The sequence below is a fragment of the Penicillium concentricum genome (genome assembly GCF_028827145.1).
Source record: "Penicillium concentricum strain IBT 3081 chromosome Unknown utg000002l_segment0_segment0, whole genome shotgun sequence".
Taxonomy (NCBI): domain Eukaryota; kingdom Fungi; phylum Ascomycota; class Eurotiomycetes; order Eurotiales; family Aspergillaceae; genus Penicillium; species Penicillium concentricum.
Genome location: NW_026622755.1, coordinates 8,362,925 through 8,387,894, shown reverse-complemented (window position 1 = coordinate 8,387,894; position 24,970 = coordinate 8,362,925). Strand labels below are relative to the sequence as shown.

The 24,970-nt window shown below is 50.0% G+C and overlaps 11 protein-coding genes across 11 annotated transcripts; 6 read left to right on the top strand and 5 right to left on the bottom strand.

Moving 5' to 3' along the window:
* Positions 1–90: 90 nt before the first annotated feature.
* N7517_006912 (uncharacterized protein) lies at positions 91–5,432 on the top strand (the record flags this gene model as incomplete). Its single annotated transcript, XM_056724642.1, has 4 exons — positions 91–168; positions 230–296; positions 353–526; positions 577–5,432. The coding sequence occupies 4 exons, from the start codon at positions 91–93 to the stop codon at positions 5,430–5,432; spliced, it is 5,175 nt and encodes a 1,724-aa protein (XP_056580892.1).
* A 365-nt stretch (positions 5,433–5,797) lies between these two features.
* Positions 5,798–7,642, bottom strand: N7517_006911 (vacuolar protein sorting-associated protein 26; the record flags this gene model as incomplete). Its single annotated transcript, XM_056724641.1, is given in 6 exon segments — positions 5,798–6,024; positions 6,347–6,463; positions 6,588–6,612; positions 6,691–7,163; positions 7,250–7,623; positions 7,638–7,642. 6 exon segments carry the CDS (start codon positions 7,640–7,642, stop codon positions 5,798–5,800), a joined length of 1,221 nt encoding a protein of 406 aa, XP_056580891.1.
* A 1,282-nt stretch (positions 7,643–8,924) lies between these two features.
* On the top strand, positions 8,925–9,724 carry N7517_006910 (gluconokinase; the record flags this gene model as incomplete). The annotated part of the gene is made up of 2 exons (XM_056724640.1): positions 8,925–9,170; positions 9,272–9,724. The coding sequence occupies 2 exons, from the start codon at positions 8,925–8,927 to the stop codon at positions 9,722–9,724; spliced, it is 699 nt and encodes a 232-aa protein (XP_056580890.1).
* A 426-nt stretch (positions 9,725–10,150) lies between these two features.
* On the bottom strand, positions 10,151–11,761 carry N7517_006909 (uncharacterized protein; the record flags this gene model as incomplete). The annotated part of the gene is made up of 4 exons (XM_056724639.1): positions 10,151–11,236; positions 11,307–11,378; positions 11,433–11,536; positions 11,593–11,761. 4 exons carry the CDS (start codon positions 11,759–11,761, stop codon positions 10,151–10,153), a joined length of 1,431 nt encoding a protein of 476 aa, XP_056580889.1.
* A 1,493-nt stretch (positions 11,762–13,254) lies between these two features.
* Positions 13,255–14,907, top strand: N7517_006908 (carboxylesterase/lipase family protein; the record flags this gene model as incomplete). Its single annotated transcript, XM_056724638.1, has 1 exon — positions 13,255–14,907. One exon carries the CDS (start codon positions 13,255–13,257, stop codon positions 14,905–14,907), a length of 1,653 nt encoding a protein of 550 aa, XP_056580888.1.
* A 662-nt stretch (positions 14,908–15,569) lies between these two features.
* On the top strand, positions 15,570–16,985 carry N7517_006907 (phosphatidylinositol-specific phospholipase C; the record flags this gene model as incomplete). The annotated part of the gene is made up of 1 exon (XM_056724637.1): positions 15,570–16,985. The coding sequence occupies one exon, from the start codon at positions 15,570–15,572 to the stop codon at positions 16,983–16,985; it is 1,416 nt and encodes a 471-aa protein (XP_056580887.1).
* Positions 16,986–17,224: 239 nt separating this feature from the next.
* Positions 17,225–18,274, bottom strand: N7517_006906 (mitochondrial 54S ribosomal protein uL10m; the record flags this gene model as incomplete). Its single annotated transcript, XM_056724636.1, has 1 exon — positions 17,225–18,274. The coding sequence occupies one exon, from the start codon at positions 18,272–18,274 to the stop codon at positions 17,225–17,227; it is 1,050 nt and encodes a 349-aa protein (XP_056580886.1).
* Positions 18,275–18,564: 290 nt separating this feature from the next.
* Positions 18,565–19,946, top strand: N7517_006905 (anthranilate phosphoribosyltransferase; the record flags this gene model as incomplete). Its single annotated transcript, XM_056724635.1, has 2 exons — positions 18,565–18,924; positions 18,984–19,946. 2 exons carry the CDS (start codon positions 18,565–18,567, stop codon positions 19,944–19,946), a joined length of 1,323 nt encoding a protein of 440 aa, XP_056580885.1.
* Positions 19,947–20,394: 448 nt separating this feature from the next.
* On the bottom strand, positions 20,395–20,710 carry N7517_006904 (Rpo12/RPC10 RNA polymerase subunit family protein; the record flags this gene model as incomplete). The annotated part of the gene is made up of 2 exons (XM_056724634.1): positions 20,395–20,419; positions 20,499–20,710. The coding sequence occupies 2 exons, from the start codon at positions 20,708–20,710 to the stop codon at positions 20,395–20,397; spliced, it is 237 nt and encodes a 78-aa protein (XP_056580884.1).
* Positions 20,711–21,242: 532 nt separating this feature from the next.
* nar1 (iron-sulfur cluster assembly protein NAR1) lies at positions 21,243–23,128 on the bottom strand (the record flags this gene model as incomplete). The annotated part of the gene is made up of 2 exons (XM_056724633.1): positions 21,243–22,949; positions 23,021–23,128. The coding sequence occupies 2 exons, from the start codon at positions 23,126–23,128 to the stop codon at positions 21,243–21,245; spliced, it is 1,815 nt and encodes a 604-aa protein (XP_056580883.1).
* A 471-nt stretch (positions 23,129–23,599) lies between these two features.
* N7517_006902 (uncharacterized protein) lies at positions 23,600–24,769 on the top strand (the record flags this gene model as incomplete). The annotated part of the gene is made up of 1 exon (XM_056724632.1): positions 23,600–24,769. The coding sequence occupies one exon, from the start codon at positions 23,600–23,602 to the stop codon at positions 24,767–24,769; it is 1,170 nt and encodes a 389-aa protein (XP_056580882.1).
* Positions 24,770–24,970: the final 201 nt, after the last annotated feature.

The window sequence follows — 24,970 nt, the reverse complement described above, 5'->3', positions numbered from 1 at the left end:
TATTCATCTGCGATCGAGAGTTACCTGTACTGTTACCTCGGGCATTAGCCGGTGCTGGCCATGCTCTGATACAACAAATCTATATCAGAAATGTCCTCCCAATTCTTGCAGACGGAGATCGCCAATTTGATTCATGAATGTCGAAGGAAAAACTCCGATTTACGAAATGTTGGTCATCACTTTCTTTCTATGCATCGTCCGCCATGGCACACTAACGAGGAATTGACAGGCCGCCGAACAATCATTAAATGAGCTCAAAGCACTGCCCTCGACGTCAGAGGCTCAAATAGCAGCAGGTAAGTTCTTAAATGGCAACAACCTTTTGTCAGTTGGCCCGCTAAATCGCTATTAGACCTTGTTCGCAAGCCGAACTTCGTCGAGCCATTCATCATTGCATGCCATACTCGGCAAGCGAAACTTGCTGGTATTGGCGTGATCTGCTTACAGAGACTCATTGCATCTCGGTCATTACCCTCGAGTCGTTTGAAAGATGTCCTGGGAGGCCTGAAGGAGACAACGAGCTTGAGTAAGTGTTAAACGAAATGAATACATTCAAACTGCGCTGACGCTTCCTAGGCCTTGATATTCAGCTAAAAATTCTACAGTCTCTGCCTTCGCTTTTACAGTTTTATTCCAATGAATTGAGCGGGGAGCTTCTTGCGAATACGTTGGAAATATGCGCCACATTACAGGCAAGCAAAACGATTGCAGTTTCTAGTACTGCCGCGGCTACCCTCCAGCAGCTGGTGGTATCGACATTTGAAAGAGTTTCGAGCGAAGACAATCTGCCTAACGATGCCAAAATCACCACAACCATCAAAGTCGACGGTCAATCGCTTGACATCGGCTACTTCGCCTACGATGCACTGCGAGTATTGGATGATCTCTGTCGTCTGATCGATGGTGAGCCACTGCAATTTCTGCGAACACGAACCCTATCCCCGACTTTTGTGCTCGAACTTATTGAGAGTATTCTCCTGAACAGCGGCCGTCTTTTTGTGGGACATCCCGAACTTTCGCAAGTGCTGCGCGTTCGGTTGTTACCACTAGCCGTCCGTTGTCTATCTGAGAGGTATTCATTCGCTCAAACCGTTCGAGTGGCTCGAATTCTTCTCATTCTTCTGAAGCGTCATATGTCTCTCTTGACTGCCGAATGCGAGATGGCATTGAGTCTGATAACCCATCTTGTTGAGCCGGATGGGACAGCACCTTGGAAACGACTGCTCTGCATGGAAGTCTTTCGAGGGCTATACTCCGAGCCGGGTGCCGTGCGGCTAATTTACACTCTGTATGACGGCGAGGAAGGCAGAAAAAACATCATCCGTGACCATATGGCTGCGCTGGTCCGGCTAGCTTCAGAGAAGCCTTCGTTGATTGGCGTCAGCAATCAATCAACGGTACCTTCACGCGCGGAACACTCAAGATCCACCACAGAGGATCAAATAACTCTTGAAACCGGTGGTGTTGCTGGTGTCATTGGGTCAACTGTTCCTCCAAGTGAAACCAAGGTGCCTGGAATCAGCACTCAGTGGAGTGTTGTTCGTACGCCATATATCGATCTCCTCGACAAGACAGATCCGCCCCCGCCGCCAGACACTTACATTTACAGCCTTGTTCTTAATTGTATCAGTAGCTTTGCTGAAGGGCTCGCGAAATTCATTCTTCCATTGACGGTCCCGGATCTAAAGCAAAGACGCAAGAATCGACTTATGAGCCCCTCTCAAGGACCCGACTCCGCCAGATCTTCTCAAGATTTCACAGCAGAACCCATCCGAGTGCAGTCTAGCTCGCCAACGAAAAAATCACATGTTCCCATAAATCCTCTGGACCTGCATTCTCATATACAGTACTCCGCTATCAAGACCTGTGCAGGGATAATAGAGAACTGTTGGCCTGCTGTTCTAGCGGCTTGTTCTACTTTTTTGCGCGCATCCTTGGATGACGAGTATTACCACAACCTCGTTCGAGCTTTCCAAAAGTTAGCTCATGTGGCGGGTCTTCTCAGATTGGCTGTTCCACGAGATGCTTTCTTAACAACTCTTGGAAAGGCCGCCACGCCTGCGAGTGCGGGTGGCGCCAAGTCACACAATGCGTCTGCCACTGGCTCCCAGCAAAGTGACACACTCCAGAAGAAACGGAGAAGTGCGGATTTATCAAATTCCAGTTCTTTGGCAATGGAGGCTGCAGCAGCAACTGCAGGGGAAGGGTCTCCCGTGTCTTTAAGCACAAGGAATCTACTTTGTATGCGGGCTTTGCTTAACCTCGGAATTGCTTTGGGACCGACATTGGATCAGCCGGCCTGGTCCATTATTTTTGAAACACTTCAATATACTGGACTGGTGATTGGCATGTCCTCAAGCGCGATGGTCAAATCGGCTAGTGGGACTGGGGAGACTTCATTCACCCCGGGAAATGACGTTCCGACGGCCAATCTTGGGACTGAGGTGATTGCGGTCCAGGCAGCTTCTAGCAAAATGCTCGAAAGCACTAGCGATTTCCCAAGTGCATCTTTTGAGGAAATATTATTCGCCTTGTTGAATCTTTCAACATTTACGGAGCAGAGTCGCAACCAAAGTGATGCCCAGGAAGTATTAGAAATGCCACGAACGCCGCAATCTTCCCAAGGAAGTGGACGCTTACACCAAAGCTCCCGGCGTGTATCGCATACCGTCGGAAAATCAAGAATGCAAGACGAGGAACTCAAATTTGTACTGGAAAAAGGAAACGAACTGGCCAAGGCAAACCTTGGGAGACTGTCTTCGCTCGAAGAAGAAGACAGCAAAGCATGGGGGCTGCTTACGCAAAGTCTCATCTCGGCTTCCGCAAATACTACCGCCAGTCCGAATCTTCGCCTGCAGGCAAGCGCAATTCTGAATTCACTCGTATTCTCAACGATGAAACAGAGGGACGAAGATGATGAGAAAGTTTACAATCAATTGCAGACGAGGAACCTGCAGACATTGAAAGCCCAGGTTGCCGCGCTTTATGCATCAGACATGCACACATCCAAGTCTTTACCGATAACCGTGATTGAAATCCACGAACAGAGCTTAGAAGTGCTAAACAACATTCTGGAACAATACGCAGAAACTTTCGTGGACGGATGGCACCTCATCTTTGATTTGATATCTAATGTTTTCCAACATACCCCAGATCTTAGAACTGCTGATCGGTCTTCCACCCCGATAGAGCGCAGATCATCGGCTCTTCCAGCAGGCCCTCGTCTGGTACGTGCTGCTTATAAGTCTCTGCATCTTGTCGCATCCGACTTCCTTTCTCTGCTACCGGCGCCCTGTCTTTTGAGCTTGGTGAATGCCTTCTCTAGCTTTACGTCGCAAACCCAAGATTTCAACATCTCACTCACCACAACCTCATTTTTCTGGAATGTTTCCGACTTTCTCCAGGGCCAGATTGAGCAGATTTCAGTCAGCCATGTTGATGCAACCGTCAGCGAAGAAGAGCTAGCTAAATTGGCTCATGATGAGGACCCTTCTGTTTCGCGGAACTCGCTATGGCTGCTGCTGTTGCTTCGCATCGTTGATATCACAACAGATAGTCGACCTGAGATTCGAAACAGCGCAGTCCATACGCTTCTGCGCATCTTCGACGCCTACGGACAGCAGCTCTCCCCCGAAGCGTGGCGTTTGTGCCTAAACATGGTCCTCTTCAAGATGGCCGAGGGAATTGAGACCCCTCTGCTCCAGGCCAAATACAATCGGAGCAACGCAAAATCCGATGACTTCAGGGCGTGGGTGGATACGACAGTGGTGATGATCAAGGGTTTATCAAATCTGATCACGAATTTCTTCGAGACCATTGTGCGCGACGAGAAGTTCGATCAGTCCTGGAAGCGACTTTTGAAGTACTTGCAAAGTCTGATTGACTTACATATTTTGGATTTCAGCGAAGCAACCTTTTCTAGCCTCTCGGCAATTCTGCTCCGGGTGCAAAATGATGAAATTAGCAACGATGTTCTTGAGTGTGCTTGGCTTCTTTGGGCAAACGGACACCCTGCTGGCGATGAGCAGATGGTCGACCTAGACCAACCTAACCAGGATGCTGCTTTAGCCTATCTACATACATTCCAACAGGTCTATCGCCTTTACAAAGACCAGCTGACCACGAAACACATTGAAAAGGTCCTTCATGCCCTGAGCTTGCTCGTGTGGAACTCGGTCTCTCCGCGCTACTCTCCGGATGTCGACCGACCTTCGGCACTGCAAGCGCTAGTAATTGATTGTATCAAAACGCTCTGCCTGGAGAAAGAGGACTCTCAGCCGGATATTCTCTTGTGCCTTGCCGAACTATCCGATTCAGCACTATCAAAATGGAGCCCCGGCAGCGACACTCGAAGACCAGCGTTCGTGGCCTTCTCGAAAAGAACCATCGATTTTGTCAGCTGGTACATTGCCGAATTCGGCATCAAGCAAGACGTCTTTACAAATAGTGCTCTTGCAAACTCCCTCGCACACCTCAGTGCTCTAATTGCGCAAAAGTACACATGGCAAGGGAAGGACCGCGAGCCATTCCTATGGCAAAAGGCTACAACAGTATCTCTGAACGTCCTCCAAGTCGCGGTCCCCTACGTGGAAAAGCAATACATGAAGGGAAACGAGTCCGAAACATCTCAGTTTTGGCAACGCATCGTTGAGATCACAAATGGAATTGTTTCCGCCCGCGGCTTCCAAGCCCACCAACTCCCCAACGCCCGAATCACCGCAGACGAAGCATTTGACATCAAAGCCTTCACCCGCCTGAAGACTCTCATCCTCCCATCCCTGGGAGCAGCAGCAATTTCAGACGCCGTCCGCCGCGACTTCGCCCGCGCTCTCTTCCACTCCTCTTTCATCTACGCCCCCCTCCGCTTCGACCTACCCAGCACCGGCCTCGAAAATGCACCCCTACAGGACTTCTACACCGTACGCCCTGGCCGTACCTTCGATCCACCGCCAACCCTGCGCCCAGGAATAGCCTACGTCCTCATAGACACACTCTTCGAGCTCGCCGCATACTCGCAAGCCAATACCGAGATCAAGAACGACGCCCCATCCCCGCAGACTCTGCTCGCACGCTCGATCTCGCCTTACCTGCTCCTGCGCTGCGCTGTCTCGCTCAAGTCTTACATCGCAGACCAGCCACTACGCGGCTTGATGCCCCAGCCCACGCCTGCCCGCAAGGCCCTGCTCCATCTCCTTGTCAGCATGGTCGAGCTGAAGAGTGAGCCATCGGCTATCCCGGATCCTCCTTCGCTGAAGACCGTCTCGGTTCTCGAGGCTGGGGACGCGGAGGAGCACCACTATCGGAGACACCTCGAGTGGATTTATCCGTTGGTTGTGCGCGCTGTGCAGGTCGCCGGCAAAGAGCGTGACGATGGGCAAATTCTCCAGGCGCTGGGGAAGGTGTTGCAGGAAATAGGTCGGTTTGAGTATTAGAACTAGGACTTGTGTGGATGAAGTATGACCCGGCTGCGTGTGTACTATGTACTATGGCGATCAATGCATTGTTTTTACTTTATACTCTAGACTCCAGCTTCTCCCGGAATGACACATACAATCTGAATCTAAGATAAGGATCGATTTGGAATGAGACTTGGCACGAATTTAGACAGAGTAAAGTATACTACAGAGTGATATCGTGACATAGCCGTGAGACAGGCAGGATCAACGGGCACAAATGAATAGTGAGTAGTAGAGGAGTAGGGGAAATCGAGAGCAGAGACAAGAGGCGGGTATAGAAGAACAGATCCGCAGGTACCAAGTGTAAGAAAGACGCGATAATGAGGATAGAATAAGATAGTCTATGCTGCGGGCGCGGGAACAGGCTGAGGCTCCTGCCGAAGCGGCGCGGCTTCTCTGCCGGGTCCAGCGGTAGCAGAGCCCGGGGGAAGAGCGGGCTGCTGGCGCTGTTGCTCTAGGAGCATCTGCTGCTGGATCTGCTGCTGCTGTGCGATCTGGGGGTTCGGGGCGATCTCGGGGGCTTGGCGGTAGAGCGCAATTTCGGATTGTTTGAAGTAGCGGCGGGCGTCTATTGGGCCAGTGTAAGACATTGAGATTGAGATTGTAGGCCAATGATGTATCAGAGATGGGAGGAGTGTATGGTAAATTGTATCGGTGGAGTTGCCACCAGAAAGGGTTTAGCGTGGGGGTATCGGGTTTTGGGGGTCTCCGGCAAAACATTTGAATGATGCAACACGGGCCGACCTGGTTGTATTGGGTAACTTCAATTGCCGACGGCTATTGCATCATTTTGGTCTCTGCACCCCGCATTCTGGGATGCGTCATGGACTGATTTGAGGATTGCCAAGGATGGGGAAAAGAACAGAGAGTATGGGGTAATTATAACATACCTTCGTCAATCAGTACGAGACTGAGATAGTACCTTGTCGAGTACTTCTTGTTAACATCGCGGAATGTCGGCGTCAAGTCAAATCCACCAAGGAACAGACGGATCGGAATGGTTTCACCTATGGAAAGTTAGCTATGCTCAAGATTGCCCCAAGCCTGCCAACCCTCGCGAGAGTCATTGAAGGCGCTTTTTTTTCGGTTGGTGGCCGTGACAAGAAACAAAGTTTCGATGTGTTCACTAACCTCTCGATGGCGAACCGTCCATAATCTGCACGCCAGTTAGCATTCTTATGATCTGCATCTCATACCCCAATATCACATCAAGTATGTTCCATAAATCACATACCTCAAAGCGCACCAAGGTCTCACTCTCGTTATATTGATTTGGCGGTGATCCCGTTGTCTCCCGTCGAATGATAGACAATTCCATATGCTTGATCTTGAGCCGCACGAGCAAGAAATAGATACGACCAACAATCACATCCTTGAGATGGTACTTGGATTTGGAGTATTCAAATTCGATATGCAGGCAGTCCTCGATACCGACGTCCATCTTGATGGGGCTGTTGTTCTCAGGTGGCATGCGGTACGAGTACACCCACAAGTCCTTTTCCCGAATGACGTCCGCCATGCGCCGCGAGACGGTCACCCGGACAAAGTAGCGCAGCTTGACGTTGATACCATTGTAAGACTCGTATTGCTTTTCGACGTTCTTGAAATTGAAGGGGAAGGTCTGCGGGTGGAGCAGCTCGCCGGGCGCGGCGAGCTCCTGGACCAGCGAAAGGAATTCATAATGGTTGCCTCGATCGTAGAACATCTCTGTATTTCCGAAATGGAACGGTGTCAGCGGTCAATCTGCGATGGCGAATTCAGCTGGGAGAGGCTAGGTAGCAGGTCCGACGCACCAATTGTGCCAATAAATTGCACCTTGATCCCCGTGTGTTCCAGTCGCTTGCCATCCTTCGGTCTGATGGTCACGGCACCCTTGACGGACTCGCCGTCCATGTACAGAGGGACCCGCTCGCGGCGGCCCTTGTCGAGCTTGACGTCAACGGTCTGGCGCTCATCGAGGTCTTCGAGGACCACATCGATGTCGACCGGGGTAGAGAAGAAGAGCGAAGCCATAGTGGAGGTAATTGAGGCTGCAGCTATCAAGGCCCGAACCAATAAGTCGGAGCTTGGATGATCTGGAGCTGTCGCGGTGGCCTGGAGATGGCTTATGTAATACCGCCTCCCCGCCCCGCCCCCATGGACTGATATGTTGCATAGAACATAAGATCTGTATAAACCTACAACATATGTATATATTGTATAGGATATTTGACACTTTCATATTTAGATCCACTTGCACTTGGTCCGCTTCCTTGTGACTTCTGGAACTAACGTTAAAGGTAATATTGATATACCACTACCCGACTTTGGACTCCGTGGGCTCTTCAGACAGCTCAGATCCACTGACAGGAGGAGCTCCTCCGTATTTCCCACCGATTGGAGCTGAAGCACGTCTTCGCTGTCTTCCAAGCGTCCGAATACAAATTAACCATACGGATCAGGCTCCAGCACGCCCTCTGGACTACATCGGACAAACACGAGATCGGATGTGTCGGAATCCGCTTCCCGCAACAGCTTCCCTCGTGACCATAAACAATGAGCAGAAATCGCTCTAGTCTAAGCAAGGATCCAACTTATTTACCCCGCCGGAAGTTCCTGTCTTCCCCGGATTTTGAAGTGAAAATCATTACTCCGTAGTCTAGTGCCTACCAGGCACACCCGGGGACAGTCGGTGTGACTGTGCGAGGGAATCACCATGCATATTCCCTGCTGTTTTCATGCCTGTGTCCTATCGGATGAAACTCACTTCTCCGTTTGTCCTGTGTTTCACGGGATTGAGGGCAATCAGTACGGAGTATAGTATGATCTTTCAAGGTGGATCTGCAAATCTCGTATGTGGGTCGTTTCTTTCTCGGTGTCGACTTCGGAGTTTTGTTCGGCACGGGACAGGTGAAAGATAAAAGAATGACGGTATTGGATTCAAAATTCGACTCAAAAAGGAAAACAACCAAGGTTTGGATCCAAACTGGCGGTGTCTTGCTAGCGTGGGGGTGAGTTAGTGGTAATACCGTGACATCATGGAGGTGTATCAATATTTGCAAGTATTTTATGGATGTGTATTTTATAGAAGTGCGCAGTCAATAAAGAGTTGATATGTCAAAGTATAAGTAGAGAGAGTTATAAATCTTAGTTGAACGGCTATTTCCTTCGGGTATAGTCAAAAGAAGATATTCAACAAATCAGCCTAACATCTACTAGTCCTCCTAACTCCAAATATAAACCAATAACCGTACGAAGGTCCTCTCCCCCCACTCGGCTTCTGCTGGAATCTTTTTACCCGACCCACCGTAACAATATAAGTACTTAGAAAAGGTAGGCTCGCGCTTTTCTAAAATATAAATCTTACCTGTTATACACCCGTGTATCACTGCAGCGTCATACCTCCACCCTGACCCAAGTTATTATACTGGAACATCCAACAATCCTCCATTTCCCTCCCAAAATCGAACACCTTCCTTTCTCTACAACATGCTTTCCGCAGGGGAAAGACCTCAGCCTTCCCACGCTCCCACCATAGTAGATTCCACCGTGAGCAAGGCGCGCATCATGCCGGACCTTGCCGCCAACGGAACCAACGGAGTGACATCCTCACCCTCCAAACCCGCGCAAATGCAACACATCTGGGTCGTGACCGGTCCAGCAGGATGCGGAAAGAGCACCGTCGGCAACGTCCTACGCACTGAGCTAGGCATCCCATTCCTTGAAGGCGACGATGTAAGTACCCCAAGTACCTGAATACACCAAGCACCCAACCAGCCAATTGCGCCCAACCCCGGAAACCCCCCAAATATACATACAACTAACAAACCCCCCAGTTCCACCCGGCCGCAAACAAAGACAAAATGGGCAAAGGCATCCCACTCACAGACGAAGACCGCTGGGACTGGCTGATCTCCCTCCGACAAGCCGCAATCGACGCACTCTCCCCCTCAGAAGCCAACAACTTCCACCCACCCGCCGGTGTGGTAGTAGCCTGTTCCGCGCTGAAGCAGAAATACCGGGATGTGATGCGCGTCGCTGCATATGGCTCGTCCTTGGTGCAGATCCACTTTGTCTACCTCAAGCTCAGCGAGGATGTGTTGCTGCAGCGTGTCACACAGCGCCAATCACACTACATGAAGAGCAGTATGGTGCAGTCGCAGCTAGCTGCGCTTGAGGAGCCCAAGGGCGAATGGGATGCTATTACTATCAATGTTGAGGGTACGATGGAGGATGTGGGGCGCAATGTGATTGATGCTGTGACTGAGAAGCTCGCTGAGTATAAGTGATGTCTCATTGCCATGTGGGTTGCGAAAATGGGTATATATGCATGGAGGATTGTTTAGCATTTGGTTTCTTTTCTGTTTCTTGATTTCGTTCCTCCCAAATGGTGTTTGGTGTTTTGGCCGGCTTGGCTATGTCACCGGTCTGTTTTAGATCTGGCGTTCTTGAGGAAGCTTACATCGACTGTCTGGCTTGGCAGGCCTCGCTATATCCTTTTGTTTCGGTGTGGATTTTCATATCAATTGACCTGTCTATATCTTTTTCATCTCTTTCTTTTTTTTCTTTTCTTTCTATGTACTAAGAAGCTCAATGTGTAATATATTGGAGCTAGCAAACTAGATAAACCAAGTACATATACAGTGTCTTAAAATGTATCCAAAATTGCTATGATTTAGATATAACTGGGTACTTGATCAAAATGGTTGTCTAATTCACCTAAGATTTAGAAGCATAAGCTCGGGTGACTCAACTAGGTCCTTAACCCTGTTACCCATCCTCGCCATTGTCGCACCATCAATGACACGGTGGTCCGCGCTCCAACTGAAGTTAACCATATCCCCGCGTGTAACCTGTCCGTCCTCATCAAAGACCGGCACAGCTCTAGTCTTACCCACGCCGAGAATAGCCACCTCGGTCGGCACAAGTACCGGAGCCACATATGTACCGCCGATATTGCCGATATTCGAGACGGTGATGGTGCCACCACTGAGATCAGCGGGCGTCAACTTGCCGCTCTGACCAAGGGCACTGAGCCGCGCGACCTCAGCGGCGATATCAAGAATCGTGCGGTTGGCAACGTCCTTGATGTTCGGAACAATCAGACCATTCGGCGTATCCATAGCAATTCCGATATTGTGCTTGGCACGCATGACTAGCTTGGGCTTTGTGGGGTCGCTGGTATCGATTTTTGAGTTGAGGATTGGGAACTCGGTCAGAGCCTGTGAGACGGCCTTGACGACGAAGGGGAGGAATGTGATTTTGGTAGGATCGCGTTTGTCGCTGGCGAGCTTCTTGCGGATGGCGCTGATGCCGTTGACTTTGAGTTCGTCTGCATAGAGGAAGTGAGGGATGTTCAGGGATTTGGTCATTGTCTTGAACATCTGTGATTGCATCGGAGTCAGGTTGACAATGGACTCTGCTTGCCGTGTGTCTGGTGATCCGGAGACTGGGGTGGGCACTGATGTTGGAACCGCTGGAGAATCTCTCTCTGCTACGAACTTCAGTACATCTTCTTTCATCACCCGCCCTTCTTTGCCGGTTCCGTTGATATCGAGGATGTTCACGCCGTGGCTCTTCAATAGCCCGCGTACTGCGGGAACTGCAAGGGATGCATGCTTTGACTTGGGTTTCTCTTCCAGAACTTTGATAGGAGGAGGAGTTATTGGAGATGACTCGGCTGCTTGAGTTGCAGGTGTGATCTCAGAGGCTGGAGTAGGTTCAGACGGCGCTGCCCTTGATTCGTGCGGCGGGTTATCATCGGGGTATTTTCCATCTGCAACTTCGATGTCGCAGAGTGCCTACCGAAGCCTGTTAATATGGTAATTGCGGCATGGATGCCAGATGGGGAAGAGTGAAGGTAGTACACACCCTTCCTGTAGGCACGGTATCATCTGTCTCGAAATGTAATTTCTTGATAACGCCCTCGTATCTCGAAGTAATCTGAGTCCGTTAGCCATTAACCCATAAAATGAGAACAAAGGAAGCATCACTCACATCATCAACAGCCTTATCCGACTGGTATTGGCACAAAGGTTTCCATTCCTCAATATGAGCCCCTTCTTCCACGTACCATTGAATGATCTGAACCTCAGTTATACCTAGTAATTGTAAGTGAACAAATTGAGGAATGAGCTAGAGATTGTGTATAAATTACCCTCGCCAACATCCTTTAGAACCTGTGACTTGATCCCCCATAGTAGAGAGCTGGCATGGAATCTCCGGGACAAGAGTGGTGGTAGGGTGGAGCGAATGCGGAGACGATTCTGGGGTAGACAAGGCCTGAAGTTGCGGGCAGTGATTCCACCGCTGCGGCTGAAACTCATGATCAAAAGAGAACAAGGTGGTAGATACAGATTCAAAAGATGTTTTTTGAAATTCCTAAAGAGAAAAGGAGCATTGTGTCTACTTTATTTGGGCCCTCGAGCCAACTGTTCTGCCCGCACGCCGATGCTAACCGATGCTACCCACGTGATCTCCCCGCATCTACCTAGGTATCGCGGGTATGGGGGATGAACTATATGGCACTAACGTTATATAATTTCTTTATCTTTTTTTCAAATTCATAGTTTGTTGCTTTGCTCTATTGTGAAATGTCAATTGGGAAGTGCAAGCAAATAAAAAGGTCAAAGGTTATATACATACACAGCTAGGCAGCATAAGATGAAGCAGACTATGGAATGGAGCCCAAAGGGCAGTCATATATCATCAGTGGAGGTTATTGGAGTAGAATCTATATGGCACAAACAATGGGGTTTTGGTCTATTTGACTCAAGGTCAATACAGTCTGCCAGAATCCTCCCTGGGTGGCTGAGTGGGTGAGAGACACAAGGCCATCTGATTGCTGAGTGGAACAGTGAGCACGGGTGATACCGCATTGGGAAGCTCAGTAATGGTAAAACTGGTGAGGGTTTCGACCCTGCGCTGGGAGTAATTGGGGTACGGATCACTTTTTCTTTTTTTTGGAGTTCTTTTTTACTTGACAAGCTAATAGACCAGTGTATAAGACCATCATCTTATCAGTATCTCTTTCTAACGAGTGAAGGATAGCACCTTCTCAGCCATTTTAGAGTGATTCACACGTCAGACACTTTGATATATCGATGCAGGTGTAATGATGCGGATATGCGATCCTCGAGGTCCACTGTTGTTTATCCCATCATCATGCAGGTACCACAGCTTTCAGAGCTCCACCCAGGACGCTACTACGCTACCCAAAATTGAGCTCGGATAACCATAGGATTGCAATGCAATTGTTGAGTTTCCAGTTCATGCCTGAACGAGAGACACAAGGGTGTATCCATCGTGATTATCAGATTCGACTTGTCCCTGTCAGTCACCTGAATCCGGGCTCGAGTCCCAGCCACAGACACTGGACTCATTTTTAGTGCTCAACTGCCAGAATATGCTCTAGTTCTGCAAGAAACAAGAAAATATCGGAACCTGCCCGAATTGTGTCCGCGTGTCAGAGGTGGAGACGATATCAACTGATCGTCTTCACCCTAACTCAATGCAGAAACCGAGGCCGATCCTGCAAGGTCCAAAGTTCACTAGACTAGACACCGAGACATCAGATAACGAGGTATGTTTGCTGCATAATCCTTTGATTTGCTGCATGAATATTTAACCGGTTTCAAGCTATAAATGTGCCAAGCGTACCAGACCAACATGATGTTACTAGGTACGTAGGTCGATTACGCCGGTGAAGAAGCTTACAAAGTATAAGGACATCACCGGCCCCTCAACTCCTGGTCTTGTGCTTCAAGCTTTCAATCAATTCAATCAATTCAATCTACTTTTTCACGGTGATCCAACCATTATGGCTCTCCTGACCAAGACTCTGGCTTCACTGGCCTTGGGTGCTGCTGTCGCCCAAGCCCAGCTTTGGGACAAGGTCATTCAAACCTCCTACGGTCCCGTTGAAGGGTTCCAGTACTTTAACCAGTCCACTCTGGATAAGTACTTTGATGGCGCCGAGTCCAACGTCGCCGCTTTCTTGGGTATTCCTTTCGCTGCCGATACAGGATATCAGAACCGGTGGAAGGCACCGCAGCCCCGCGAGTCATGGAACAAGACGTTTAAAGCCACGGACTTTGGCCCAGCCTGTCCTAGTGCCTCATATTCCGATATTAGTGAAGACTGCCTCAGTCTCAACATTTGGACCAACGCCGAGACCGTTGATGCCAAACTTCCTGTCATGGTTTGGAACCAGGGTTCCGGCGAAACTAGCAACCAGGAGTGGTGGTACGGTGGTGGCATGGCATTGAAGGATGTCATCCTCATCACCTTCAACCGACGTGACGATGCATTCGGCTATCTCGCTGCTCCTGAACTCAACGAAGAAGGCTACAAGCTTACTGGCCACAAGACCTCTGGTAACTATGGTGTTCTGGATCAACTGGAGGTTCTCAAGTGGGTGCAGAAGAACATTGCCAAATTCGGTGGTGATCCTGACCGTGTCACTGTTGCCGGTCAGTCTTTCGGCTCTTCTCAAGTCTACCATGCGGTCAATAGCCCTCTCTTCACGGGCTACTTCCACGGCGGTATCTCCCAGTCCGGGATTAGATACCCCTACGATACCATGCTGGCTGGCCTCGCCACCTCGTATGTCAACATGTCTACTGCCATCTCCAATAGTGCTAGCTACATCAAGGCCCACAATGTTTCGACAATTGAGGAGATGCGCACTCTATCCATGGAGAGTCTACTAGTTGGTTCCTCAGATCGCGTCACCAACAGCTCCATTTGGTGGGTGACCGCACTATCTGCCGGTTATCCTTTGATCTTCAAGCCTGTCCTGGACGACTACGTGCTTCCCTCCAAGTACATCGAAACCTTGATCAATGGCCCTGCCAACGATGTCCCCGTGATCACTGGTAATACCAAGGACGAATCTGGTGCCTCTCCCAGCACCGACTACACCGTTGATGAGTACGAGTACTACTGCGGACTCAAGTACGGCAATCTCTCCAGCGAATACTTCAAGCTCTACCCCGACCAGAACAACGATACCATTGCCTCTCAGGCCTGGAACGCTGCTGCTCGCGATCTCTCTCTTGTCGGCTCGTGGGCCTACGCCACTGACTGGTACAAGTCTGCCACTGCAAACTTCTATACTTACTACTGGACCCATGCGCCCCCGAGCCAGGATCAGGGTGCCTTCCATCAATCTGAGATCATGTATGCGCTTGGTGCTCTCTACGCCAATTCCGATACGTACGCTTTTACCAAGATCGACTTTGAGATCCAGGAGAAGATGTCGTCCTACTGGGCCAACTTTGCGAAGACCCTCAACCCCAACAATGGTGGCTCCTACAAGGGTAGCAAATCGTTACCGCGTTGGAGTCCCAACAGTGCCGATGGTACTCAGATTGTCATGGAACTCGGTAATCAGTTCAAAGATGTGCCCATTGCGAAGCCAAAGCAGGTGGAGTTTATCATGGACTACTTCCATCAACAGGTTCCCTATTAAAGGGGTGCTCCCTTTGGATTGACAGATTCTCTAACCAGGCAAATCAGGGACCTCCAATGGTTCGATAAATAAATGTATGTAGTAACAAGAATAGTCGGCCGCCTCCGGGTGGTCTATTCAAATATTTTCTCCCTCTTAGTTTTTATAGGTAAACGGAAACAAAGCGGGAAACTTTTTTTTATATATAACCTGGGATGGTGTATATCCATGGTAAGTATCGACTGAACCAAGGTTAAGTGACTCAAGTCGACCTCAACCTTGCAATGTGGAGAACAGAGCATTGAACTTCCAGGTTTCCCTTTTATAAGATGCCCAGATATGATGGATCTAGCCAAAACAAATGCCGTGCATAATATGCAAGTGGAATGAGGATTTTAGGCCCAGATCTTCAGGAGCTAGGTGCCACACCAATGTCCTACATGGTGCAAACTCCATACAGATCTTAAAAAATTCTCCGCTCTGTCTTACAACCGAAATATCCTCACGAATCAGATTTATGTGCCAAGAACAAGGGCACCCCCTATCGGAGATCGTCCGCTGATCCCCAGTGGAGGGGTAACCCACTTCGATCTCAGTTCTCCAGGCAGCCAGTTTCAATTGAGACAAACCCGTCAGGGACTTGCGCTGATTTCAAGACGAATTCTCCAAATTGCTAATTCACCATGGTTGCCGAATACCTCACTATCCGCAATAACACTTCCACTCCAATCGTCCTGAAGCGCATTGAGCGCTTCGAGGCACCGGAGAAGGATGGGTTCCATGCCTTCAGCACAATGGCCAGAAACCTCACCCAGGTCTTGACCAACCAAACCCGCAATGACACCGTCTCTGCCATCGAACAGGACAGCCCTCACTTCGAGGAAAAGAATGTTGACATTCACGTGGAGCCATTCGCAACGAAGAAGACTGACCTACGCTCCTTCATCCACTCCGACAAGGAGCGCATGCGTCTAATCTTCGAGGCCGAAGGCCAGAAATACCAGATCCAAGCCCCTGTCCCAACAGTAGAGTCCGCAACAATGAAAGCACTAAGCGAACATCCCAAACACCGCTTCACTGGCATTTTCGTGGTCCCAGCATCCTTCCTAACAATCTTCTCCTCCGCACACCTGAACGCCTGGATGGGCGAGCTCCGCGACGACACCCTCCTCTCCGCCCTCTCAATCCCAGGCACGCACAACTCGCCCACATGTCACATCGCGCCGCCCTCGGTGCGCTGCCAGGCCGTCAGTCCGAAAGAGCAGCTCGAGAACGGCGTGCGGTTCTTCGATATCCGCGTGCAGCCACAGTACCCCGACGACGCAGCGCGCGACGAGCTGATCCTCGTACACAGCGTGTTCCCCGTCTCGCTGACGGGAAACAAGTACTTCCGCGACCTGATGCATGAAGTCAACGAGTTCCTCGAGCGCAACCCGTCCGAGACGCTGATCGTCTCCGTTAAGCGGGAGGGTACCGGTAACGCGACTGACGAGCAACTCTCGCGGATCCTGCACGACCACTACGCCAAGGCGGGTAGTCGGTGGTGGGTGCGGCCCAAGATCCCGACTCTGGGCGAGGCGCGTGGCAAGGTTATTCTTATGCGCCGTTTTAACTTGCAGCAGAAGCTGAAGGGCGAGCATGGTGGGAATGGTTGGGGCATTGATGCTGCTGCGTGGGCGGATAACACTCCCAATGCTAAGTGTCCCAGTGGCCAGCTCTGCATTCAGGATTTCTATGAGGTGCTGGAGAGTATGAATATCGAAAAGAAGATAAAGTTCGTCTCGGAGCAGATTGATCGGGCTAGCTGTTGTCGCTATCCGTTTGGTGTTCAGGCTGATATGCATGCGACCAAGGCTTTCCCCTTTTACGTCAATTTCTTGAGTGCTAGTAACTTCTGGAAGACGGACACTTGGCCCGAGAAGGTTGCTGCTAAGGTTAACCCGGCTGTTGTGGATTATATCTGTCGCCGAGGTAAAGAGCATGATGCGGATTGCTCGACGGGTATCCTCGTTACGGACTGGGTTGGTTTGAATGGAGATTGGGATCTTGTGCGCTGCATTGTGGGCATGAATGCCAAACTGCGCATGAGACAGAAGTAGACGACGGAAATAGTGAATATACATCGGGAGGAAACTTGTCTTTTAGGCGCGGTCTGTATTTTGCTTCACATATACAGGGAACACAATGATTCATAGGTTAAATAAAAAAATATGATGCACCAAAGTTGATTTCTTGCAAGTATACATTGTTCCTGAGGTAGGAAGTCGGGGTCTTGAGGATGAAACGCAGAATATGATCTATTATACAGGAAAATGAATCAGAATGACCATGACCAGGATTAGGACGATTCGCTCTTGTCGCCCTCGGGTCCCTTCTCCTCTTCTTCCAACACACTCCGGCGGCTCTCCAAAGTGAAGTAGATGCTCTTGCCAGCTCCCTCCAGAGTAGTTGCAACGCTGGAGCTCATGCTCTGCAAGGCCGTGACAAGCTGGGAGCGGAGACCGTCCATGCCACCCTCGATACTGCCGACCCACTTGGTCTGATTGATATCGAACACCTGGTTGTCCACACGAGCAGCCAACAAGTTAATCTTGCTGAGACCGTTCTGAACGATGGGCTCGTAGTATTCCGGGTTTCCCTTGCGAGTAGGGGCCTTGAAGCCGGATTCCTTGGGGGCGAGGATTGACAACGCGGCCTTCATATGTTCAGGCGAGACGGTAGGGATGGAAAGTACAGCAACAGGGCCGACGAGCAGAGGAGAAAGCTCGTGCATGCCCTTCATGTTCTTCACTGCGGCGTGGGCAGTGCGAGACAAGTCGTGTGTCAAAGACGGGTCATCCTTCGAGCCGGAGATCGCAGGGATCTCGGCGGAGGTTTGTGTCACGGGATCAATTGCACTTGGGGGTTTTCCTGAGCCCAGGGAAGCCTCGCTGGGGCGGAAATACTCGACAATGCGCAGAGCTACCTCGAAGATGCTGGTCTGGATGGTCTGGATCTTAATGTAAGGAGCGAGAGCAGGCGCTGTCCGACCTTCGGCAGCAATCTTCTCATCCACTTTTTGCAGAGCGATGGTTAATTCTCGTCGGATGGCGGCCCATTCCATGGACTTGAGGTTGTTGTGTTGGAACAGCACGATGAGAGGAGACGTGCGGAGAAGGGAGGTGTATGACCGTAGGAGCTGCGACCGGCGGTATTCGGGATTGCGGTGCGAGGGTGGCTGGGTAGGAGGGAATCTTGATACCGGGGCTGGTGAGCGTGTCATCTGCTCAATTGAAGCAGCTGGCGTGATTGCCGGGGCCGCAGCACTGGATGCGCTCCTGGTAATTCGGAGTTCATAATGGCATCGAGGGATTTGTTGAAGCGACGAGATTCTTAACCGAGGAGGCATTGTGAATATTTGATTTAGGTGGTGAATTTACCAATGCCCAAATAATTCAAGGTGATATTCCAGGTCAAGACAAGTCAAGATAGCCCCCGGGAAATATGCAAAGCGTGATATTTTTTGGGTCCTAAAAGGGTAAAGCGCATTCAAGGCGGTGGGGTATTTCTGCCGGCTATATAGTTCTTATTGAGTCACTTGGCATGTTATGATATTACAAGTATATTTTCAAGCTTGTGAAACCTCATTGGGATTGCCGGGCTATTGTGAACATACAGTGTCTTACAAATATTTTAATTATGGCAACATCTATATCCTCCCCTTCTCAGCGGCCTGAGCCCATTTCAATCGCCCCGCTCCTCCAGCGACTCGCCTACCCCGCGGCTGCTGGCATCCGAGTCAGCGCACAGGATCTCCCCGCCGTGAGTGCAGAGGAGATTGCTTCTGCCTTTGCACTAATCTTTGAGGACCGCCTATCTCATATTCAGACCGCCGCCCTCCTCACATTGCTCCACTCAACCGGCAAGGATAGACAGCCAGATGTGATTGCGAAATGTTCTCAATGCATGCGAGATGCTGCTTGCCAAGTTGAGAGAGGTCCGCTTACGAAGATTATCAAGTCTCGTAGTCTGAAAGCAGGAAATTATCACGGTGGATTGGTATGCAGACCCCCTCCATTTTGTCGTTGAGTTATATTTATTGACAGGGCACAATATAGTGTGATATTGTTGGAACTGGAGGAGACTCTCATTCGACCTTTAACATTTCCACAACCTCCTCAATTGTCGCATCTCCTCTTCTCCTGACTGCTAAACATGGCAACCGCGCTCAAACATCGACCTCTGGGGCCGCCGACGTCCTCAATGCCATCCAGCCAGTGCCCCCCAAAATCTCAGCCATCACCGCCGAGAATCTGGCCCAGGTCTACGAGAAAACCAACTATTCATTCTTGTTTGCTCCGAACTTCCATCCAGGAATGATGCATTCCAACCCTGTCCGCAGGGGTCTCGGCCTCCGAACGATCTTCAACCTGATGGGCCCTTTGGCAAACCCCGTTGACTGGGCACTGGAAGCACGTGTAGTTGGTGTAGCATACCAGAGCCTTGGTCCGGTATTTGCCGAGGCGTTCAGACAAAGTGGAGCGAAGAAAGCCATGATTGTTTGTGGCGCAGAGGACATGGACGAAATCAGCTGCGCTGGAAAGACAAACTGCTGGAGGCTCTCTGAGTACCCGAACCCTGCATACAACGCCCCAGAAGATGATGCAGATGACTCCAGTGAAGACGACGAAAATCCCCGCACACTCGTCAAACTCGACACCTTCCAGCTCCAGCCATCGGACTTTGGCCTCTCTAGTCACCCCCTCAGTGAGGTTGGCGGAGGTAAAATGCCTAAGCAAAACGCAGCAAAGCTGATGAGCATACTTCGGAATGAGCTTCCACGGGATGACCCCATCTTGGAGTTTGTTCTCATGAATGTGGCCGGTCTACTTGTCACCTCGGGCATTTGCGAGGCTGATACTAGCAACATGGGACCGGGTGATGATGGACAGGTCATCACCGAACGTGGCCCTGGCGGCGGCCGCTGGAAGGAAGGCGTGCGTCGCGCACGCTGGGCAATCGAGAGCGGGCAGTCTCTGAAGAACTTGGAGCAATTCATCGAAGTAACTAATCAGCTTTAAAGTAGAATATTTAGTTTTGTAGGCCTGGGTTTAGTATGTTATGGCCATTTCGGGTTTAAGGAACTTTCGGATTGAGTTATGTATGGGTTCACCTGTTCTGATAGGCACACTAAGTGCACTGATGTACGAATGAATATTTCGGGTACTTGAGTCCAACATTCCTTTCATTCTTCGAAAGCAAATATAATTGGTCCTAAGAAAAAAGGTGGAAGCCTGCCCTCCTCACAGGTCCAGACTTGGACTAGGACTAGACATGGCGAAAACATCGTATATGGGTCTTGTAGACTGAGACCATAGGAAAACTGGTTTGTGTAATTCAACCCCAAAGCGCCATTGTATGCATAATTCGTCAAAAAATAAAGACTTCAAACCCAAAGGAACTCAGGCCAATTCCACCTGAGCCATCGCAATCTCCGAACGTCTGATTCATGTTTGGGAGATGAGAGATTTACCGAGCCTGGAACTGGACCATACTATTGAGAAGAAAGAAAGAAAAAGTCAGCCCATGTCTTGCGCATATCGCATGATGATACCCAGGAAAGAAAATCTTACCGCTTGGTCCGCTCCTTGTACAGCACACGGTGACCGCAGTCCTTGCAGCGGATCTGGTCGCCACGCTTCAGGGGAACACGGGCAGAGCACTCGCCACACAGGTAGGTGACCGAGGGGCTGTCGATGGCCATGGCATTGCCGAAACCTCCGCCTTGGGTGTCGAAGTTGTTCTGAGCGCCCGTCGAGGGGACCTGGTAGGCTTCGCGAGACATCGTTTGGGTGTAAGAGTGGTGTGGAGGTAAAGGGCTTGTTGCGCGCGAGAGTTGATCGTGTCCGGTGGGAGGATGAGAGTTGTGAGGTGGAAACTAGTGTCTATGCTGAAATACTTCAATTCTTTTTCTTTCTGGAACGCGGGATTTTAGGTGCTTAGTCACCAGTTGACGCATTTTACAGATTAGTCATCACGGCCAGGCCCGATCTGGAAGTATAAAAAGTCCTTTGATTTTGTATGAAATTTAGGAATTTCTTTGATTGTATCTATGTTTTGATAGCGTCGTTAATATCATTGATCGTATCAGAAGGTATTTAACCCTTTTTTCTATGCATCTACCATGTCATAAGCTTGAAAAAATCCAGCACCTCATGTATCATCGACTGTGACTTCAAAAATGAAAATGTGGTATATCCCCCAGAAACGTGCAAGAAAAATCAATCCCGGCGCCATGCAAATGAAGTAAATAAGAGACCACGAAGAAGACCACCCCAAGGACGGATCTCGCAGCAGCGAAGTGAAGTAGACAGAAGTTACCAGCCACCACCAATCTTCCCCGCAAGCTCCACAACCCGACTCGTATCATTAGCCGGTGTTTGATCCTTGCCAACATCACTTTCGACCTTGCGGTAGGTAGTGTAAACGAGCTTAGAGAGTGGGATGTCCATGTATTCTGACCAGCGCTGCAAGCGTTCATGAATTTTAGCTTCCTTGTCAGCCAATGAAAACAGCTGAGACTGAGTCTCCAGTTCAGACTCGGACTCAGATTCCATGGAGAAATAAGCCTCATCGACGCGAGAAAGCCACGCGCGCTGCTCATGTGGGGATGGCTTCATAGATGCATCTAGTGCCTCTCCTTGGGAAGGGCCAAGGGCTTCTCTGGCGTCCTCGACTCGGATCTGGCCACCGCCATTCGTGCACCCACCAGGACAGGCCATGACCTCCACGTATGCGTAGTCTGATCCTGAGCTGCTTGTGGACACGGCATTACGAGATATAGGCTGGCGCCGACCTGCGGCGGGTCTGGCGGCTGGCTTTGCGCCGGGAAGCCTCGATACACGCGCGGGCTTGAGCTTCCGGACAAGGTTTTGGATATTTCGGAAACCATAATAGCGAGCTGCTTTCAGAATGGGTTGGCGCTCTTGAGACATGAGCACATATTCGACGACATCGGCATTGCGTCCGCGGTTGATCACAAGTTCGCTGCCAGGGTTGCGAGCTTGGAAATTTGTGAGAACGTGATGTAGGTAGCCTCCAGAGGTACCTGTGGCAAGAGATTGTTCCGCCCGAGAGCGCTTAAAGGAAAGGAAAGAATCGAGGGTTTTTTCAGGGAAGGGTGGGGTGAAAGACGAAGGCAGAGGTTGCAAAGGCAGCGTTGGTAGTGAGAATCCTCGAGACGAAGCCAGAGAGAGAATTTCACGAGCAGTGATAACACAGTCCACGTCGCGAACAGGCTGTGTCTCAGAGCTCGTGGAATCTCCCTGTCGCCACGACACATCTGTGAGTTCTTCTCGACTAGCTTCTAGCTTCTTGTCAAAGCAGGGCATGACTGCCAAATGCCAAATCCGAGAAGGATGGATCCCGAGAGACTTGCTTAAAACGGTTTTGAGGAACGTCCCCGACAGAGCCTGCGGGGACTTGAGTCGAGAAAGGTGTGGAAGGATAAAAGGGTGCGTCTTCTCCGCGTAACAAATCCATCCAGGACATGCTGAGGATAAAATGGGTCGTTTGGGGAGAGAGTCATTCGACTGGCCCGCTGTTGACGAGTCCTCTGAATTGAGAGAGTCCGAAACCTCGTCTGCGGTGAGTACTAGCACAGCCTCTCGCATGGCATTGGTATCGACAACCCATGTAAATCCATTGCCGTGTTTACCCCCACTTCGCAAGCCCTGCGGACCACAAAGTAATTGGTTGATCATGTACCCTGCTTCTAGCTCTGAGATCCCATAGGTTGTTGCCAAGCTTGCCCTGACTTGCGGGCTGACACTGGCCACGAAGATCCTACCCTCCCCAGAGTCTTCAGCTTTATTGACTACCACCCCATGATGCCCATGCGTCAAGGGAATCTCCGGATGGGCATCAAGTGTATTGAGGACCTCGGCGTGAGACTGGAGTGATATCAACACTGCTTCGGCAGATGTAACACAGCCAGAGCAAGCGAGGCAGTCTGTCAAAGAAATCTGTGCGGGGGGTAGATCCTCGGGCTCAACTTTGTCTTCCGTTGTTACTTCATATGCGCCCTATAATTAGAAAATCAGTAAAAGAAACTCTAGTATCACACAGTCCCAGCGAGCTCAATAAGCGAACATACTTCTTGATTCTTTGTATCTTTCTGTGGAAGAGTTTCAACTGGTTTGATACACGCGACCCCCGGCGAAATGAAATCATTCAGATCGTCTGCTGACAGGATCGCGCTCATTGTGGCAGGAACTGCTTTGGGCGGCCGTGGATGAAGTGAAAGAAATGGCCTATATTTGGCTGATTGGATTGCGAATAATCAGAATAAAGACTTCGAAACCTTGGAGGATTAAAATAGTTCTGTAAGAAGGCGACAAGCCAACGGCGTTGCACGCTTTGTCATGGTGGCGAGATCGGAGATAAGCTCACCGCCTTATGCGGGCTGCATTTTCTCTTATTGGTCAGTTCAGAACTATGCACGTGACCTATTTGATGTTTCTTTCAACTTCGACTTCCCACTGTTAGAGTCTCGAGTCTTTGTTCTCTCTTATACTTTCAAGTCGTATGTAGGTAACTGTACTGTCTTACATTTAGTCAATTGACGAGTAAATATGGGCCATAAAAAGTCCCTGGAACCCTCGTCTTCATCAAATTAGCAACTTCTCTACTGCGTCTTCCGCATATCGACTGCGCTTAGTACAAAAAGAGAGCCATGCCTAAACAGAAGCCCGTCCAGTCCGATACCTCTGCATCGACACAGTCACAATTATTAGATTCCCAGTACGCGAACCAATCACCCACCATAAGCGCCAACAGCCGCAGCAGTGGTGGCCTCACTAGAATGATGAGTACCATTTATGAGAAATTCTCATCCGGCTCCAACGGCAGACAAATAGGTGGTCTTGACGGTGCATCGAGTCCTGATGAGCGTGAGAGGAAAACCGATCTTCGCAAGGCACCCGAGGTAAAGAAGCAACCCACCAAAAAACCTCCTCCCCTACCTAAGAAACGGCACTCTACTGCTCTTGGAAGCAGGGGTGGTGGAGTCACCAAGCCCTCAGCACCCGTTTCGATGCAGAATGTGATCAAAACAACAAAGGAAGCCACGGAAGAAATTTTGTCCAAAACGGAATTGGAGGGAACTCGGTTTAGTTATGTGGCGAGCAAATGGACCGCTCCTTCCCTGGATCCTGATCTCGTGGAGTTTCCAAACCTCACCACTGTGGTTAAGGTCGTGCCAGGAGACACATATGACCAGGCTCTCGACATGCAAGATGCTGGCAACACCAGCGATTTCATGCCAGTATGCGTTCTTAACTTTGCCAATGCTTTTCACCCTGGTGGGGGCTGGCTTAGTGGTTCTCGAGCCCAGGAGGAACAGCTTTGCTATCGAAGCACACTCATTGAGTCTCTCCACTCCCACTTCTACCCAATGACAGATCTGGAGTGTCTTTATTCACCCAAAGTGATCGTTTTCCGAGAGAGTGTGGAAAAAGGGTATACCTTTATGTCAGAGGACGACGAGCTACATTTGAACCCCGCTGTTAGTGTTATTAGCATGGCAGCGAGAGACAAGCCCAAGTTGACCGCCGACAAATCCGCCTACAGGGACCCGGGACAACGGTATCTCATGAAAGGCAAGATGCGATTGATTCTACGCACAGCAGCAGTCAACAATCACCGCCGCCTGGTCCTCGGCGCCCTTGGCTGTGGGGCCTTTCACCATCCCCCCCAGGTGGTGGCCGATTGCTGGAAAGAGGTTCTCATGAAACGCGAGTTCAGGGGATGGTTTGAGCAGATTTATTTTGTAATTAGAGATGCACCCCATGAGAAAAATCTCGCAATCTTCAAAGGGACATTGGATGGTTTGAACATGGGATAAGTCTTCCAAGACAATTTCATTTCTCTTCATTGGCGTTTCCCACTTGGGAAAGGTGTGGGACTTTTGAGGCAGGCGCAAATTATACTAGAATCTTTAAATCAAGTTGTGTGTTGAAAAAGTGGCCCCGTGAAGGGGGTCAGACCCCACAGTGTAGATAGCTATATACATAATGCAGGCTTTCTCATAGTTTCATTTGATAAT